We start from the raw sequence: 18,907 nt of genomic DNA, 5'->3' as shown, positions 1-18,907 counted from the left end.
CATGGATAAAAAGTACAAATTGAAAAAAAAAAGAATAAAATTTGTCAAACGTAAACATGGTTACACCAAAATAACAATGATAACTGAAATATGTATTTTTTTTAATCTAATTTATTCAAATAGAAAGCTTTATAGGACGGCAGCTCAATTAAATAACAAGCAGATTTAAAGAAAAAAAAAATAATTATTATTTTAAACGTGAATTTAAACAAAATTATGTTTTATATAGATAAGTTATTAGTTTTACTGATATGATTCACTTATATACTGCCTTTGGCATCATAGTCTTAGTAAAGAAGAATACCATATTAATATATTATAATAAAACTTATTTCAATTAGGCTCGTTAAAATTTAAAAGATAAAATTTTCTGTAATTTAAATTATACTCGTAAAAGAACATTTTACAATTCACAATTATTTATCCGGGTTGTAAAAGTATTGTTATACTCAAATATTAATTTTAATGGTAGCCTAAGTTCATGTTTATATTTTGTAAGTATTAAATTTTAGAAACTTAAGAAATATTGCAAAACATAGATACAGTCAACATTATGGCTGGCTAAGTTTTATCGTAATTTGAACGTGTTTGAAAGTAATAAACAAATGGTTGTTTTTACTTAAAATAATTCGTACTCCGTTTAAAATGTTTGCTCTGCAATCGAAGCTAAAAACGCTTTACGAAATTGTCATCGACACTAAAATATTGCGCTACATTTCGGCTGAGTACTCAAATTTTATTTCAATTGAAACTGTGAACAATATCCCATACATATGGTAATATATTGCAATGGAAATTCGAGGATAAATCATTCAATGCGTACGTTATTTATAATAAGTAAAAAAGAGTCAATTTTATGTTCAAAAGTTTTTTTTTGGTATAATAATAAATTGATTTTTCAAAGAAATTATTACTATTTGTACCGTAAAAAAGCAAAGTTAAAGTCGCTCCGAAATATTAATTATTTAGAGTCATTCGGTTAAAAAATTTAATTTTTTCCGGGTCTTAAGCTACCTACCGTGTATTTTTTCAGTTACGGAAAGTTAATTTATTTAGTCTAATTGAAAAAAGTTTTTTTTTCACTAAACTCGTTATATAATACACGACCCTGATGTTTATCTACTATATTAAGATTTCGCAGTTAAAAAAATTAGGCAAGAGACGTTTATTTTTGTTACGTTGTAATACGAGTTATGACAATGCATGAAACCTATCATTATTAGTCACATATTATAAAGACAATGAAAGGGTTTCGAAGATGTGAGTATACAATGATCCTTTTAACAGTATAAGAAAGAAATGAAACAACTATTTCACAGTATCAATTATCATTAATGTCTTATCAAATAACATGAAATTGAAATAGGTCGACAAAACCCAACTACGTACATACGGAATATTAAACAGTTACAGATTGATAATATCGCATGTGCGAATCAATGATACGCAATTATACTACGTTAAATTTGATTATTCCATATCTATCTATAGAGTAACTTAAGGAATGTATCCTTTGCGCACAATCTAATACATCAAACGTTGATATGAAATTGCCCGTACAGCTACATATAATTGGTACGTATGGCATATTTCACTCACGATATGACGAAAATGTCTTTAAGATTGTAAGCGCTTGAAGATGTTCGCTAGCCGAGATGTATGCTCGTGAAACTTACAGTTGGTAAAGTTCCAGAGAGTCAGACAACTGGCGAGCGTGGGACGCACGACGGACGATGCCCGCGTCCCGGGTTGAAGATCAGACTTGTGTGAAAGAGGCGTGCAGGGCAGTCTCCTCCTGAGCGATCTGGTTGGCCGGAGTGTAATACTGTACAGAGAAAAAATAATCGTCAAACACTAATAAAATATTACAAAGCTTTGATATTTTAACAGTTAATAAATACACCAAGCTTCCAGATGAGATTCCCTATTTCCTTTGCCAATCTTTCCAATAGTATCATCACACATATATCCCCACTTTTTCAGATGTTTGCATAAAACTTATTGTTATCGAATAAGAATTAAATTAAATTAAGAAAAAAAAAACTACACAAATTTAAATAACAAAAATTAAATTGTGAATGTTTATTAAAAAAATAATTTATTAAATACTTTTTATTGTGTAGTCATACTTAATTATTGACTTTTAGAGATATTTTGGCAAAGGTTAATGTAGTATTAAAATAGCTTACTCCAGAGTACGGTCCGCTGCTCCAGTCGAGGCGATCTTGATCACGTTGCGGGGCAGGACGTTGGGTGGTTTTAATTTCGGGACGGTTTGGCAATCTCGATTTGGCTTTAAATGCTGCACGCAGTGGTATATTAGCTCGAGCCGCTTCAACACGACCGTATTGGAAGAATTCAAATAGTGCAACGACTAATGCCAGTAGCAAACCACCCATCAAAATGTAAAACAGTCCAGCAATTTGTCCCAATGTTAGTTCAAGTCCATGCAAAGTCTAAAATATATACATTTGTTATATTAATTTAATAAAAATAAAGGTATTCAATAAAAGATGAAACAAGTTGTACCTGATGAAACAATTTTTTTTTTAAATTTGTTAGGGAAAAATGGTAAGATTAAAAAAAACTATTGAAGTAACACACCTGATCTTGAATATCACATTCAGTCTTGATAAACCATTTGCGAAGAAGCATTTGTAAATCACCCTCTTTCCGCATATTTTGTAAGATTATATTTACTCCATCCCTAAAAAGTGCTCAACTGTTTCAATAGATGTTATAAAATAACGCATTTATTGAATTAGTAAAATCGCTATGCTTCGCATATCAACGCAAATGCATTATATAAATCGCTTAGCAATTCGCAATGCGTAATAATAAGTAAACCAATATACAAACCTCAGTTCCGATCCCTTTGGAAAACCGATGGCGAAGTCTAAGATTCCTGGTTTAGTAGTGGTTACCATCATCTCGCACGGTTTGTCTATATTGTTCCGTTTCAAACGCATAGCTGAACGATCTAATAGGAAAGCTAGCCAACCATGCTCGTCAACAATTCCGGTAGATTCTGTTGTAGGCGGTTCAGTGGGTTCAGGTTCTTGCTGTCCGTAAATTAAGTCCTAAAATAAAATTATAATTTGATTGTAATCCGAATTCTAAAAGGATTGTCGTCTGTATTTTCAAGTTGGTTTTTGTTATAAAAAAATATTAAAAAAATAGTTAACAAATTAAAGAAAACTAATAATTTTGCATGTTAGTAATGTAGTTTACCTCAGGGCAAGTAGTTATTTTATTGTATAGCTGTGTTGGTTCAGATATACGAGCCAATGTCAAATACGACGCCAGATTAGCTGTGTACGAACATATTACAACCAATGTAAAAAACCACCAAACTGCCCCAACTATACGTCCAGAGAGAGACCTGAAATAATATTTTACTTGAATATTTTTATCTGATGTTATTCAAATATTGTACATGTTCTCTTTTTGGTAAAAGTCAAACAAACGAATAAACGGTAAACAAAGAGATTTGTTTTGATTTTAAAATACAAAATTATTTACAAACCTCGGAGAGATATCACTGCCTTGTTGCATAAAGGAACCGATCGAAAACCAAATAGAGTTCCAGAAACTGAATTCATTTATAACTGTCGTCTGGAATAAAGAATCATAATATGAGTAATACGTATCAAGCAAGAAAAGGAGAACATTATTGTTGAACTTATTAACAATATTCCACTAATTAACCATTTTTACAACATTGAAAATGTATGTGCAAGACTAAACCATTAACATTTTTGAAATACAAATATCATACCTTGATGGTAGCGACTTCATTGTGTTCGTTCGATTGTGAATCTGTAACAGATACGAGGCGCCACTCGGAAGGAGAGAATCTCGACACAAGAAATAGTACGATGCTTACAGCAAATATACTGAATAAGATGCAAATCTGAAAACATAACAAATGTTAATAATAAAATTGGAATACTCATTTTTATAAAAAGGAAATTAATTAATTTGATTTATGCCAATGATCATTAATGCGTATATTTTGGAATTTACAGAAGTGCATTAGGAATATTGAAACGTGGCAATGGACCTTTAAACACTGAGTATATGAAATCGGACAGTTTTCATAACTTTAGTTTAATTTGATTTTTGATAATCTTACCCATATCTCTTTAGACAGCGGATTAAGAAAGGTAAATATTGTGCTTCCGTTCTCGAATTCAGGTCTCTCCGGTTTTGAGTCGAAAGACAAAAATGGTTTGCTGAACTCAATCACACGTTCTCTATCTGCAGTAACTATCAATGGGGCAATCACTAAATCTGCCTCCTAAATAAAACAGAAAAAATGTTAAAATAATTTATTAATATGAACACCTATTTATTCAATTAAAAAAGAAAAAACCTATAAAGCAATTCTACCTGATTGTAATACAGATGAAGTAAGAAATAAAAATAAACTACGTGATATTTTTTTATGATCGTATCGTCCGAAATATAATACAAGTAGATATTTGCGATAAAGGCGCACAAGATTTATGCCTTTTGAGTTACTACGAAAAGGGAAATCGTTTACGTGGGTTACAGGATGACTTGGTATTTACTATATTTAACACCCTGAATTATTTTTAGTAGGCACCCGTGCGTAGTGTATACTAAAACGAAATATTTTACGACTTTTTTACGATATATATAAGAAAAGGGTAGTCGGCAAAGTTTTTGCATTCTGAATCATATACATAGCAACTGCCAAAACAATACTATTTTATCCTTTATAGCGAGATATTTATAACCTACGAAATAAAAACTAAAAGGTCCACATGACTTGACAAGTAGACAGTGGTACAACGTAAAAAAAATAAATCACAATTTTCGTACTTATTACTTAACTATGTTACTTCAAAACATTGTTACAAAGGAAATTACTTATATTGCTTTCAGTAAAGTTGCTTTTTGTTCATCAAGTATATTGCTATTTATTTATAAGCTTTTCCAAGAATAAATGTAAAAGTGGACTAAATTATATTTCGAGGGTACTTAAAAGCCTATCTTGTCAAGCAACCTTCACTTACAAAAGAATTAGGTTAGGATGTGTATAGAGCGTTTTGTGCTTCATTGAAAACACTCAACGAAATTAGATAAATACGAGTGAGCACGTACCTTCCTTAAAAGTTCTCCGACCATTCCGTCCCAGCCGCCAGCAAATTTGGTATTCTCTTTACCGTATTTACCATCTTTAACTGTGCGCAGTTCATCTATAAAACAATCCATATATTATAACTAGTAAAAAAAATATTGAAATGAACCTTCGAGATTAATTACCAAATGCATTGCATATTTTGATAACAGAATAAAACCTTGTATTCATAGTATTCAATAGTTGCACAATTAGTTATAATGTACATTTTACAAAATACAGATATTTAATATTTTTTGTCTTTATTTATTTCAACAGTGTTACTTACAAGTAATCTCCAGTCTCTCAAAAATCATGTGGGTGAGATCAACACAAAAGCCTCTGAACGGATAAGTTACAGTTGGTTCTAGATCACGAATCACGTAGGGAGGTTCTTCAATAGTGGACACAATGTATGTCTTGTTACGATTGTATTTGCCAGCAGGGCTTTTTGCTCCTGGCCCTTCGTTCTTTGTGATCAAGCCTTTGTAGTCGTACCATGTACCAATCTGTTAAGTAATTAAATCTTTTAAAACATATAACAATTGTTTAATCATTCTGAGTGTATTTTTATTTTTAACTAATTGTAACACAAGTTAAACGAGAATTAATGATTCTAAAAAATTTAAAGATTGTTTCTGTAATTCTAGTTATCCTAGACATATTTCTAGTAAAAAGGTAATCATTTATTGATTATAATGCTATTTCTGTGTATTTAAAAGTACATTTATAAAGTGATAAAAATTTAAATTATTAAAAAAAAAACACGGTAACGGTTTTGCGTACATTTTGTTGAAACACTGTTAGACTTGTTTATTGTTAAAGTTAGTGTTGTAAAATTTTAAAATGAGAAACTGGAATAGTTATAAGAACTTTTCTATTCTTTGGTGTATAGGTAAAATTCCGAAAATTCTATTGTGGTGGAAACTTACGCGGTGAAATTTAAAGTTTTTCTTTTTTACATCGAATACATATTAAATTTATTTCATACCTTCACCATTTCCCCTGCAACAGTCATTTCCACCACTTCAAGGCTAAAATTGCGACGAATACCTCTATCGTTAAACTTGAGAGGGCCGGTCAATCCTTCTAAGTCCGTCTGAAGCAAACAATATCATATCGTCTCTTCTTCAAATCAACAATTCATAAAATAATGTAAAGATAAAGAAAAATACACAAACACAGAATAAAAAGAAAAAATAATTGCTGGCACGTATTACAGTCATGAAGTACGCATCGTGTACAGGTAGAAACAAAATAATTATGTCACTGGAACATTATAAGTATATTACAACGCAAGGAAATCATTTCATAATCTCAATACAATAGTAGTATAAACGTCAGAATAGAAAAGTAATTTGTTATTAAAACAATTATCAAGAAAATAATATTGTAAACATTACTACATCCCCTATTATATTTAAACATGTAGAAAGTTCTAGAACAATTGGTTTACAAAGCGAAATTTGTCATAAATCAACAGGGCAATTAGTAGAGTGTGTTATAAAAAGGGTTTGTAACTTTCCGCGAAACTGGCGATTAGTAAGTACAAGCGTCATACTAATTAGGCGTCAGGTGAGAACTCATTAATCGCCAGAGGTTACGCCACTGCGCACTCTCTATATAAAGGAAGGCCTCATATTCAGCACCTGTGTTCAACTCTGCAATTTCGTTTAATTTGAATCCTCTAACGTATACTCACTCGGTGCCGGTTCAAAATTGATTTTAACAGAAATCTGACTTGAAATTGATTTTGACTTTACATTTGACTCTTTCAATGGTTTTAAGGTTTGCATATTAAATTTTCATTTGTTAATTAACTGATACTCAGTGATATTTAAGGATGATTAAAGCACACCCATAGTTTAGATTTAAATTTAACCTAAATCACCCTCTTTGAAGTAGATTTACAAATAGGAAAACTAAGGGGCACACTTAGCGACGATTCAGTGACGTTGAGTATTACACGCGGCTTCTTTTAATGTTCTATTGATAACTTTTGGTGTAAGTGGCTAAAATAAAATGATAGGTAAATCCCTATAATGTTTTTCATTATAAAATTGTTAACTCTTCATTTTATTATAATACATTTTTTAAATTAGCTTTTGACATTTTGTTACGTTAGCGCACACTGCCGATAATAATTAATTAAGTGATACGAAACCATAGAGAGCAGGTAATTTGTTTATTGTTTATTAGCCGCCAGCGTTTAAAATATCTTGGTTATTTTATGTCCTGATGTGAACGTTATCCTAATCCAATTAACGAGATTACTGTTTCTTTGTACGTTGACCGTTGTTATATTTTAGGTTAAGACCATTTGTATGTAATATATCTAATTAAAAGTCTATCCTAAAGATAAAAAGATTAACATCAGACAAAACTTGGGCTTTGTCTTTTAGTTAAGGTTTAAATTTAATACTTTTCAAGTTGTTTGAATTTTTAGCAGTAGTCTAGAAAACTTTGACTGTTGTGTGTTCATAATGAATTGTAAAAGCTCATAAATCTAATACAATATTTTAAGTCAAATAAAGAATTCCCTCAGTACCAGATAAGATGGATTTTTTTGCCATGGTGTTGAGTTTCAAGATGTGAATCTGTATTGGTGTCTACGCTGCGCAGTGATTACGTAGCAAGTGAGCTACGATTACGGCAGCGTAGCATGTGTCGGCTACATATGCTACGGTACCGTAATAAATGTAGCTCTCGCGCTATGTCATAGTTACACTCATAAAATATAAGATTTTGCGAGACTACTTTAAAAGTATTCTAAGCTGTAATAAGAAAAATATTTATATACTTTTTATTACTGAATATCCAAAAAGATTTTCATGTACAAAACTTTTGTACATTATTGACAAAAGAGAACATAAGTAAACGATAAAGACATTCGGGTTCTAATAACCTGAAAACGTCATATCTTTGCGTTGAGCTTATGTTAGTTGGTCAGATTTTTGTCAAGAAATAGGTACTGTATGTTGCGCGTTATTTTTAGATACCCAATTGCTAAAATAAATATTTTGATAAAAGTTTTAATAAAACTATCACCTTTCGTAGTCACGATGGAAGTAAAACGTCGAAACTTGAGCCATCCCTTTACGATGTTTGCTTTCTCAAAGGGAGAGGACACTTCTCATATATACAAGACATTATTCTGCTCGGCTTTTTGGCTTTGCCGACGTCGCCTTACAATATTCACAACAGGAACTATTTTTATTTTATGAATAGACATAATTTTACATAAACTCTTTTTGTATCTATATAACACAAAGGAAAACTTTAAATATAAGTATATTTGTAACGTTACAGTACTTAGTTTTTTTCAATATAGTTAGTAAATAAGATTAAATTAGGGTTATGTGATCTATGATAAGGGCGGAAGGGAACCGATCATTTGGTCAATCTTGGGGTGGGCTTCGTGGACATCCTTATGCTGAAGAAGAAAAAGGGAAAGAAGAAGTGTAAAGAATTTGACAAAATCATATTAATACGTAGATTTTTTGAATATTTAAAATGTTGTTTGCGGTCTTGATTCTTGGCAAAATTTGATATGCAGTTTATTAAATCACGTTTTCAGATTACCCACATTTTCACATGAGGTTTTCATTCTTTATTTTATTTGTTACTTATATCATACGAGTAATTTCGTGCATGAGAGTAAATAAATGGTTGGTATAAAATAAAAATAAATATTCATGTATTAAGCGTAGTACTTACTGCAACAATTTAATATGCTACACATTAAAATATGTTTCCTGAAACATATGGCATGCTATTACGTACACTATGGAGTAACTTCAGTCGAAATTGACGTTGTTAATACGGTAGACATTTTGTCACAATCAAAGTCGGCGCTCTCTTTGCGCATTGAATACTGAGAATAATGTTCAATCGCCCGCATATTTATTTGAATGTTCAACAATCGCTCGCAAGTGCTACAGGGATTTTAAATCACAACAAAGTGTTCATTAGCGCTCAATATACTGAGATAAGCTTTCGCATCAATTAAATAAACTGAAAAGGAGATTTTTCATCAGCAATTAGAGCCGCCGTACACGGACAGCTATAAGTAGTCGATAGTCCTCTTCAGTCCGCGTACGGTGACTTCAGTGAATGGAATGGAAAATTATCAGTGTTTCCCGTTAAACATATCGGCCTATTGATCAATCGGCATAGTAGGAACTTTTTTCTTATTAGGCGGATTGAGTCCATGGCATCATTAAAATGATGGAAAAACCTATATTTCTACTGGTCCGATTGACTATAAATTCAATCGGCCCAATAGGAGAAAAAATCCCAATTGGCCGATTGATCAGAAAGGTCATTGAACCGACAGGAAACATCCGAGATTATGTTTTACATTGATAAATACTGCGAGTACGCAAGCTATGTATATTGTAACTAACCTTTTTTATCAACCTTGAGATCTTGTCTCCGATCTCATAAGTCCCGGTTCCAACCTTGGGATAGCAGTCCAGAGTTTTGTTGGAACTACTGCTGGCACTTCGTCGTGTCAGTCCTCTTAAGATGTCTGGCCTCTTTCGCAGTAAACGAAATATAGCATCAATAAGAACTTGGACTCCATCGTACATCAAAGCAGCTTGTGCCTGTACAAATTTACACATAAATCGAAACCGAATAATTAAAGCAAACAACATATTAAAGCTTTGGGACGTAGTCTGCAAAGAAAAAGGTAGCAGATTAGAATCGGTTTTCCCATTTGTTAGCGTACCAGAAACTTTGTTATTTAAATTGTTTTCTATTTACATTGTTATATATTATGTATACGATTATTTCAAAGTGTTGTTTTACATTATTTATAAATTATTTAGAAAATATCTACAATGTGTTTTGTGTAAAAAATTTATTTGCCGTCTTTATACTAGTAAAATATTTCTCGATATCTTTGTATTTATTTACAAATTCAAACGATAAACAACTATTTAATTGTACTACTAATTTATATTCAACAAGAAACAAAACATTTGGTGCAGAATTCCAACCAAACGGTTGCTTTTAAAGAAAACAATATAATAAGTTCGCCGACTGAATGCATAATTACAAATTCATAATCATCATAGTACGTGCTCCTTCCAGAAATTATTCTCTCGCCTGTGGTTTATATTACTATCACGTAAAATCGTAATGGTGATCTACAAACCTACTTTTTCCCAGCGTTGATTACTACCCTTTATTTCTTTAGCTATTTCAAGTGATTAAGTTATCTAATAATATCGTCTTCAGCATATGTAGTAAAACTAAATTAAACTAACCCAATTAATATCTCCTTTTGTGGGTATATTTTAAATAATTTGTTATTTATCAATTTCAAAATAGGATATAAAAATATTTGAAAATTTTGCTTAAAATATTGTTTGTTCATCGTAAAAAAGCAAGCTTTCAAATGCTTAAACTATAGTCATTATTTCATTTTGAAATAACGATAAGCTTGTCAGGAATTATAATAAAAAAAGAACGATTTTTGAGTGGGTATTGATTCGTCGGATTTACGTGGAACCATTGTTAAATATTCCTTCATAATAATCTGGAGCTTTCTATTCTATATTGAGATACAGCATTTTCTAAGTAGGGATCAATTATTCTATAAATGTTTTGTGAAAATAATAAAAAAAATTACCGATATAGTGCCCCTTCTCCACATATCAGAAAAGTCTCGAACGAATTTTCGAGAAAAATCTACGACACGAAATCCTGTAACATTTATAGCGCCGAATTCGGTGACTTGTTTCTCCCAGCGATCGTCCATAACCTGTATTAATACAAACATACAATTATTATAATTAAGTATTAAAGTAAATTAATTGTATAAAATTTCACAAAAAATTGTTAAACCAATTTGAGTAAACACTGTCTCGTAAATGGTTGTTTGTACTGTATTTCTGGTAATTAATACTGTGTGTTGAGCAATTTACGATAAATGCACAGAGTATTGAAGTTAAAATAACGTACAATGAAAATGAAAACTAATGAATTGTTTGTGACTCAATTACGACTTTTTTACTTATTACATATTATATTTTTACTGGAATCTTTATCTATTGCCCATACAATTGTTCAAAGCAGTTTGTACAGACTGTTTCAAGCGGTTATCATTTAGAGATTAGTAATTGACTTTAGCTATACACGGCCCACATTTTGCTGTCACCGCTAAAACGCTTTAGGCTGTACGTCGACTGTCAGTTTTAGTATTGCTTGTACGTGATTCGATCGTGATTAACTATTATCTGAATACTCAGAGAGATATAAATACCTATTATTGGCATGGACTAGACTATAAATATTTTACGACGCTAATTTAAATAGTAAACGAGACGCTTCACCGCATTCGATGGCTTAAATGGAATTTGGATACTCACCAGGCCACTTAAGAAGTAATGGTAGTTCCTGCGGCCAAGTTGTACGTTACGTACGTGCAAAATCAGTGTTTCTTTTGCTATTCGTGTACAGGAGTCGAGCACAACGTATTTGTTGGTCCAACGGTCGAGCTTCTCCAGTGCGCCAAGAAACTCAACAACATCTGTGGCATTCGTGACGCGTTTTACATTCGAAATGCGGAACGTTGCATTACCGGGTTGTAGTCGTTCGTACAACTGTTGGAGGCGAAGCAGACCTGAAAAAAAACTGATTGGTGAGTATGTAATACATACCATCATTATTATAAGTAATTTAGAAGTATATTTTACTGCATTTCGCTAAATACAACATGAGTTAATGACCTAATTAATTTCGCATTTTGGTCTCCGATTAGGACTGTTTTTTCTCAACTAATTGGTCATCGACCTCCTAGTATATATTCTAGAACTCTATAAAACATTCTAACTCTAGTTAAGGTCTACACACTAGACAAATGTATATTTCACATAACGTTAAATCTTAAATAGAATGCACTTTAATTATAGTCTATCTGTTTCAAACCAATTCCACTATCGTATTGGCTACATGCAGTTTGGAAAAAGCAAGTTCTTTTCCCTTTAAAGTATTTTTGCCAAATTTACTGCTTAATACTCGGAGCAATCTATTTAAGTAGATTTGTGATGTATGTATGTAGATAGATGTTTTTTAAATTATTTAGAAGAATTTAGGATTTATTTTGATAATGAGTGTATACGTTATTTTAACTACAACTATCCTCAGCCTATATAACAAAGTTCGCCTTAAATTAACTTTAGATATATTAATGCAGGAGTCAGTCAGTTTAGTTTTATATATCAATAAATCTGAAACCACCAATGCCAGATAATATTTTAATGTTATTTAAAAATTCTTACTAAAAAAATTGATTACTTTTAGAAACTGTCTTGGAACTACATCAGTGCCAATACTACGAAAATCTAAAATAAAAAGTCGCTTAAAGAGTTAAGTGTCAGAAAGAATAGACATAAACTCTACCTCAGCTATGTGCTAAAAGCTATTTGAAAACCAGAAGTAGGTGTCAAACATTTTGTCTTAGGTAAATATTCAATGCGTCTTTTTGCAGTGAACAATCACCTTTTCTGTGTAAGCAACAAAGGAAATAACGAGAACTGAAGTAGATACTTCACATGTTCTACCTGTTATATTGCGAACGAAAAACCCTTTCCTCGACTAGAAATTATTTACCCTCCTGTTTGTGTACTATCCTTGTTCGTATCACACGATGTGAGAGTATTTTTGCCATTGGAAAATTGACTCTGTTGTTGAGGTATAAACGACATTTTTGAATATCGTTGTGCGTTATGACAATTTTTTAATGTCATGATATTAGTCTTACCGATTTTATGGTAATTATAATATTAAAAAGAAAGAAAATAAAGGATTGAGTTTATTTATAAAATAATAAATTAGAAGATTCGTAAAAAATATTACATTTGAAGGGAGAAAAAAAGAAAATTAAGTGACAAACTATTTATTTATATATAATATTATATCAGTAAAATAATTAATAACATTGTTTGAATATGTTACGAGCATAACATAAATCACATCATTATAGACCCAATTCTAAAGTAATGAGTATAGCAATACGATCTTGATGAATTAATTAGCTGTGATTAGACAAATTGCTTAGATTTATGGCCAGTTTGTCTTGATTGCTTTACATAATTGTTTGATCGGTACATAACTGTTTGCTTGTAAAACAAGACATACAAATAGAATTAAAGTTAACAAAATTGAGAAATACATAAAAGAGTACCCGAAATCAACAAGCATGCTTACGTATATGTGTGAATGTTAAAGAGATTAAAGAGGCGTGCCACGTCTGCGCCAAATTTAAATTCGTAATCCCTGTCTACTCCAAATACAAGCGAGAGTTATATTGTTGTTTTTTTTGACTTTATAAATGAAAACTATCTAATAAAAACAACACATCTTGCTTCCGTTACCCGAAGTCCTGATAAATCTCCCTCGCTGCTATGAATGCTGATATTCATCAAATCAAATGAAATTGGACAATGATTTAATAAATTACATTTGTATAAAAATCTGTTTTTTGTTTGAACCTGGAATAAAGCAAACTTCAATGGAAATAGAAGTGTCTCATTTATCATGGGAGATTCATTATGCAGACCTCGATCTAGCACTTTTGTCATAATTTCAGTGTAATATCCGCGAAAAGATTGAAGGGGTGACGAAGACGTGTCGGGAAGAGGGTCGACGTGTGGGTAATGAAGACGTTATCGTATTATTTGTCGGGCCGCGGCCATTTCCCTACGGCCCGGGAAAGGCCATTATCACAACGTTGTGTCATTCTCTTCTTGAGTCTAGAAAAATGTTAAGGACTAGACGCGAAGTAAAAATATTTCTAGAAATATAACTCTTTACTAGGATACCGCAAATTGTTTTAATTTTTTACTGTTAAATAACAACAATGTAAAATAAGAACTGTTCACTTATAGAAATATCAGGCATTAAGAAGAGTATTGTGTTATGAAGATTAAAAACTCTTTTTACAAACTCAATATTAAGATTTAAAAAAGTTTTATAGCGTTTTACACTGACTGGTTCTTGATTGAGTTTGTTCGATATTTAAAACGAATTAAATAACCAAAAATTAAATCTTCCAATATAGAATTAGGGTACCTTATTAAGTTAAAGTTTGTAATTAATATTTTTACCTAATGTTTGACTTATCAATTTTAAGTCCCTGGTTTGTTATTTTTAGTACTTAGAAGAGTTGAGGACGCTTATTTTCTACCACATCTGTACAATGTCATGTAACACTCAAATTACTAGATAATAACACAATGTTGATAGTTTCCTGCATATAATATTCGATAATAAGAGGGAAGCGAATTTAATTATTCCAACATGAATATAGGTGTATGAAAGAGGAAATTATAATTAAGATAGTTTATTGTAAACCAATCCTTTACCATTTCGATTCGTTCAATGCAGAGGGTAAACCCCTTCTTCTTGTTATCCCAACTTTGATAGCGAAACGCAAGCAAAAGATGCTTTTTGTAAGGAAAATTATCTACAACGATAGTGACACTGGCGGATCTAACGGAATTCCGGCGTTGTGGGTCGTTGAACGTGATTCCTCTCCGACATGATTACGCCTTTTCTTATATTGTTCGAGATGAATAGCTTTCCCCGGCCAAGAAGTCAAGTAAATTCGTGACTCAAGCAGTTGCCGATCCCTCGGACGCAACTCGAGCGCATTTGAAATTTGATGTGATAGCGTTTAGAAAGAACATCACATCGTGTCAGGCGTGATACTTATTGAGTTTTATAGCAAAAAGTCCTCGGTTTCGTCCTTTGACTGATATCGAATAACATAACGAGAAATTTAACAATTTATTCTTTTGTAAACGGGATTGAAATAAATGTAATTTTATTTTCTTTGCAGTGATTATTGATCAATATATTTTAAAAGATCTTAGTGAAAATGTTATTAAAAACATATTGATATGTAGGAAACTAAATGCAAAGTGTGTGTAGTCATTAGCAAATTGCTTTATTTATTATCTCTAATACATGCTCAATAGTTTTAAGCTTAAAAGCTTTCGAAGTTCAAATCGCGCTCCTTAGATATTTACGTGTTTCAATTATTAAAAATGCGTGAAAGCTCGAGGAAACTGAAACTCAATATTGCTTAATAATGTCAGAGTACAAGTTAACGCTTCATCCGTATTGGAATATTAATTTCACAGTTTTCAGTGAATAATTAATCAATTAGGTGCTGCGGAGGGTATTCAATAAATATTTTAATTTTACACATAAAAATAAAAGAAATTCCATAAAACAATACATTTATCTGTTAAATTTAATTAATTAATCTTATAAAAGGTTTTGGGAAAATTGATATTTTTAATAATTCCAAATGGAGCTGATGTAAACTGTTAAGAGCATTTCACATTTGATCCGAATTTAATAATGTGAAAACATTTGCACATCGATTCGCGTCGAGCATTTTACGAGAGTTGGATGTGTAATTTTCGATGAAAAGTAATAAAAAAGGGGATACAAAAATTTCAATCACGTTTTGAGTTAGATAACGTAAAAACCGTTAAATGCGCCGCGAGGCGGATACAATTGGCATCGAATGTAATCCTGTCCTCGCCTCGGGCCAGCATAAGATAAACCTCCGACAAGAATAGATTATAAATCACAAAATATCCCAATATCACGCTTTATTTACTGAATATATATGCAATGATTAAATATCATTCATTTGCCTAAATCTATACAACCTTAAACGAAAACACTGATGAATATTCAGAGTAGGGACTTGTGTCATTTACTTTGGTATTTAAAGTATATATGTCAGCGTAGAATATCAGAATTGATGAAAAGTTCTTATTTATAATTCACAACTTTATAGCTCCCGACTTTAAGTCGTTAAAAACATATCAAAACAAAATCCATATAAAGTGCCAAGTACCAAACAATATTTTACAGATAAATGAACTATTGAATAAAAAAAGTATTATTCTCACATTTCAAAACCAACCGTTTTTGAAAACAAACGCAAAAATCGAATACAAAACGTGAACAGTGCAATCTGCAAACAAAAACAAAACAGACAGATTTTTCTAATCGTTTCAATTTAAAACGTACCATTTGAATGTTGAATATTGTTGAGCCACTTTTAAACGCACTACGCTTATTGCTGCTGAACCAATACAATGTTTTAACAATTCACAATTTGGATGTAAAATTTCGAAGTAGGTTTTTTATGACATTGTAATAATTGTTGCTTACAAAAGCCTTCTAGAAGTAACTTAAAAAAACAGTATCTCGGAACTTTGCCTAAAGGGACTTCTTTTAATAATATATTAATAATAAATTATTCGTTTTTAATATTTTATTTAATATCATTGATTTAAGATTGTCATCTAAAGTATTTTAATATATTATAATAATAAACTATCACATTGTCAAAAAAAAAAGTTAAAAAATCATTATTATAAATACGTAAACCATCTTCATACTTTATATAATTAAAACATTTTCTTTCTAATGCCTTTATAACAGTTTAGACAAGTTTAAAAAGAGTGTAGGAATATTGTAAACTAGTTTGAAAGTTTTTCAAACTACTATAAACAATTTACCCTCGTTAAGTAAGGTAACTTAAGTACAATAAAACTAGTAACATGTATTTAAATGGCTTCAGTTGTCTCAAGTAGCAGACGCAAAAGATTGTAGATGTCTCCTTTTCTACACAAACATGAAGTTTCACGACATTTGCTAAATTCACATTGAAAAGTTTTCTTTATCTTTCAAAGTTCACTTCACTAACGACTTAGAATCTAATCCGCTGCAGAATAAAGTTTGAGCTTTATCTAAAAACGTTCGAGAAGACGTTACGGGCTTCGATTTTTACAAATCATTCAGAGCTTTTGGTAAGAGAGCAATCGAATTCCAAACATTCCAACTTCTTCGCTGACCAGTCTTAGTTTGCTCAGAGTTACTACGAAGTATTTTTCAGGGTAAGCGAAGAGAGCTCAATACTATCACAAGATGTTTACTGTCTTTTTTTCATAAAATATTAAAGTCGTATTTTTGACCATATGGTAACGATAATGGTTAGAATTGAGATAAAATAAAATAACATTTCTTTTTTTTTAAATCCAGTAGTAAAATAATCATTCGATAAGATTTGTCTTTGAATAATACCCTTTTTAAAATTTTAAGTTAACCTTAAACTATGTAGCGAATATTATTAGCAATTAATTTAACTATTATCTAATAAACCAAGAATTCAAAATGTGGGTATCGCTTTACATAACTACGGGATTGAAATTCGTGAAATGTTATCGAATTCATCGATTATTATTCATCACAAACATATCAAAAATATCTCAATAAGGTTATTATAATTTTGTTCACCATTACTCAACCAATATTTAATACTATTTGTTTCCAATTAATTTAATATAAAGTACTTATTGTGTTCTAAAATGCGTTTTTGGAATTGATCGAGTTTACGTATCTTTGTTATTCATTCAACTAAACTAATTGTGATTATGACGGTATTTATTAAAATGAAATATAATAAATTGTTTAATATTTAGGAATGTAGACGGCAATTATTGATAAACATTAACTAAGTGTTTAAACATTAATTACATTGTTAAATATTATTTGATTACTTTTAGTAACCAGCCAGCTACAGAGGACCTAGCTCGAATATTCGTTAGAGTTTTCGTAACATTATCGACATAATTTAAATTGAAACTTGTGCAGCGTCCCTATCAGGTATAAGTACACCAACAAATCTTAAACAAATGACATATTTAGTTGATAACGTTACGATGGCAGATGTCACAAATATTCGTACTAGGCCCTTTGTTCAGTTAAAACTTAACATCTGTAACGGCTATTAGATACATCATATTCAGTAAAAAAAGCAAAGAAATTCATTTGTTATAAGAACGTTTTCGGATGATTTGAAGTACGTTAAAAGAACGAAGAAAAATATTTTCGTAAAGAAATAAAACAATATGATACACTTATGTATGATACTAAGTTTGTGAACGAAAATACTCTAAAGTAGCATAAATAAACGATTTTCCACTGAAAGAAACTTCCATGACACAGATAAGGTACGTCGCATAATTCCGTTTTATATCTAACAAACGTAAGCCTTCGCGAGCATATTTTGTGAAAGAGTTGGGAAATCGCATGACTTTTATGATAGAGATTCAACAATACGTTACATACATAAAGAAGCAGTTTTAAATCTTACTAATAGTATAAACGAGCTGTCGCCCGAGACTCCGTCCGCGTGGATATATAAAAAAACTTAATTAGTGTAGCCCACCCATCCATCCATCCACATTACATCCATCTAAACATCCGCATTTATAATATTAGTAAGTTAAATAAAAAAAAGAATAAATAGTATCGCTATGTCCGTCTCCTGGCTCTAAGCTACCTCGTCACCAATTCTCAGGCATATCGGAGAAGCCATTCTTGAGTTATAGATAGTGTAACTGACACGACTTTCTTTTATATATATAGACGTGAATGTTTAGATGGATGTTTGTTTGGAGGTATCTTAGGAACGGCTGAACGAATCCCGCTGAAATTTGGGATAGATGTAGAACGTAGTCTGGAAGAACACATAGACTATTAAGTTTTTTTAGTTTCGCTGGGATGGAGTCGCGGGCGACAGCTAGTAAGTGATATTATTTTTTGTAGCTATTGAAATGTATGCGTTCGCGAGAAAGTTAAAGGGTAGACTGCCCTTTGGGCTTTACAAGCTTTGGCCATAAATCGTATTATTACTAACCCGAATGTGTTTTGCGTGCATGT

The 18,907-nt window shown here is 31.3% G+C and overlaps 1 protein-coding gene across 1 annotated transcript in view; it reads right to left on the bottom strand.

The window, feature by feature from the left end:
* Positions 1 to 1,756: 1,756 nt before the first annotated feature.
* The window catches only part of LOC106126100 (glutamate receptor 1), a gene marked incomplete at its 5' end in the record, with an annotated part of 50,881 nt that continues 33,730 nt past the window's right edge, over positions 1,757 to 18,907 (bottom strand). The window contains 14 exons of the mRNA XM_013323563.1: positions 1,757 to 1,825; positions 2,184 to 2,456; positions 2,605 to 2,707; positions 2,860 to 3,080; positions 3,232 to 3,382; positions 3,527 to 3,615; positions 3,779 to 3,913; positions 4,136 to 4,300; positions 5,131 to 5,225; positions 5,436 to 5,655; positions 6,138 to 6,245; positions 9,553 to 9,753; positions 10,785 to 10,916; positions 11,524 to 11,777. Of these exons, the coding sequence (XP_013179017.1) occupies positions 1,757 to 1,825; positions 2,184 to 2,456; positions 2,605 to 2,707; positions 2,860 to 3,080; positions 3,232 to 3,382; positions 3,527 to 3,615; positions 3,779 to 3,913; positions 4,136 to 4,300; positions 5,131 to 5,225; positions 5,436 to 5,655; positions 6,138 to 6,245; positions 9,553 to 9,753; positions 10,785 to 10,916; positions 11,524 to 11,777 (2,216 nt within the window). The remainder of the gene's footprint in view (positions 1,826 to 2,183; positions 2,457 to 2,604; positions 2,708 to 2,859; positions 3,081 to 3,231; positions 3,383 to 3,526; positions 3,616 to 3,778; positions 3,914 to 4,135; positions 4,301 to 5,130; positions 5,226 to 5,435; positions 5,656 to 6,137; positions 6,246 to 9,552; positions 9,754 to 10,784; positions 10,917 to 11,523; positions 11,778 to 18,907) is intronic.

The sequence above is a fragment of the Papilio xuthus genome, unplaced genomic scaffold (genome assembly GCF_000836235.2).
Source record: "Papilio xuthus unplaced genomic scaffold, Pxut_1.1 DF825017.1, whole genome shotgun sequence".
Lineage (NCBI taxonomy): Eukaryota > Metazoa > Arthropoda > Insecta > Lepidoptera > Papilionidae > Papilio > Papilio xuthus.
This window is presented reverse-complemented; position numbering and strand designations above follow the sequence as displayed.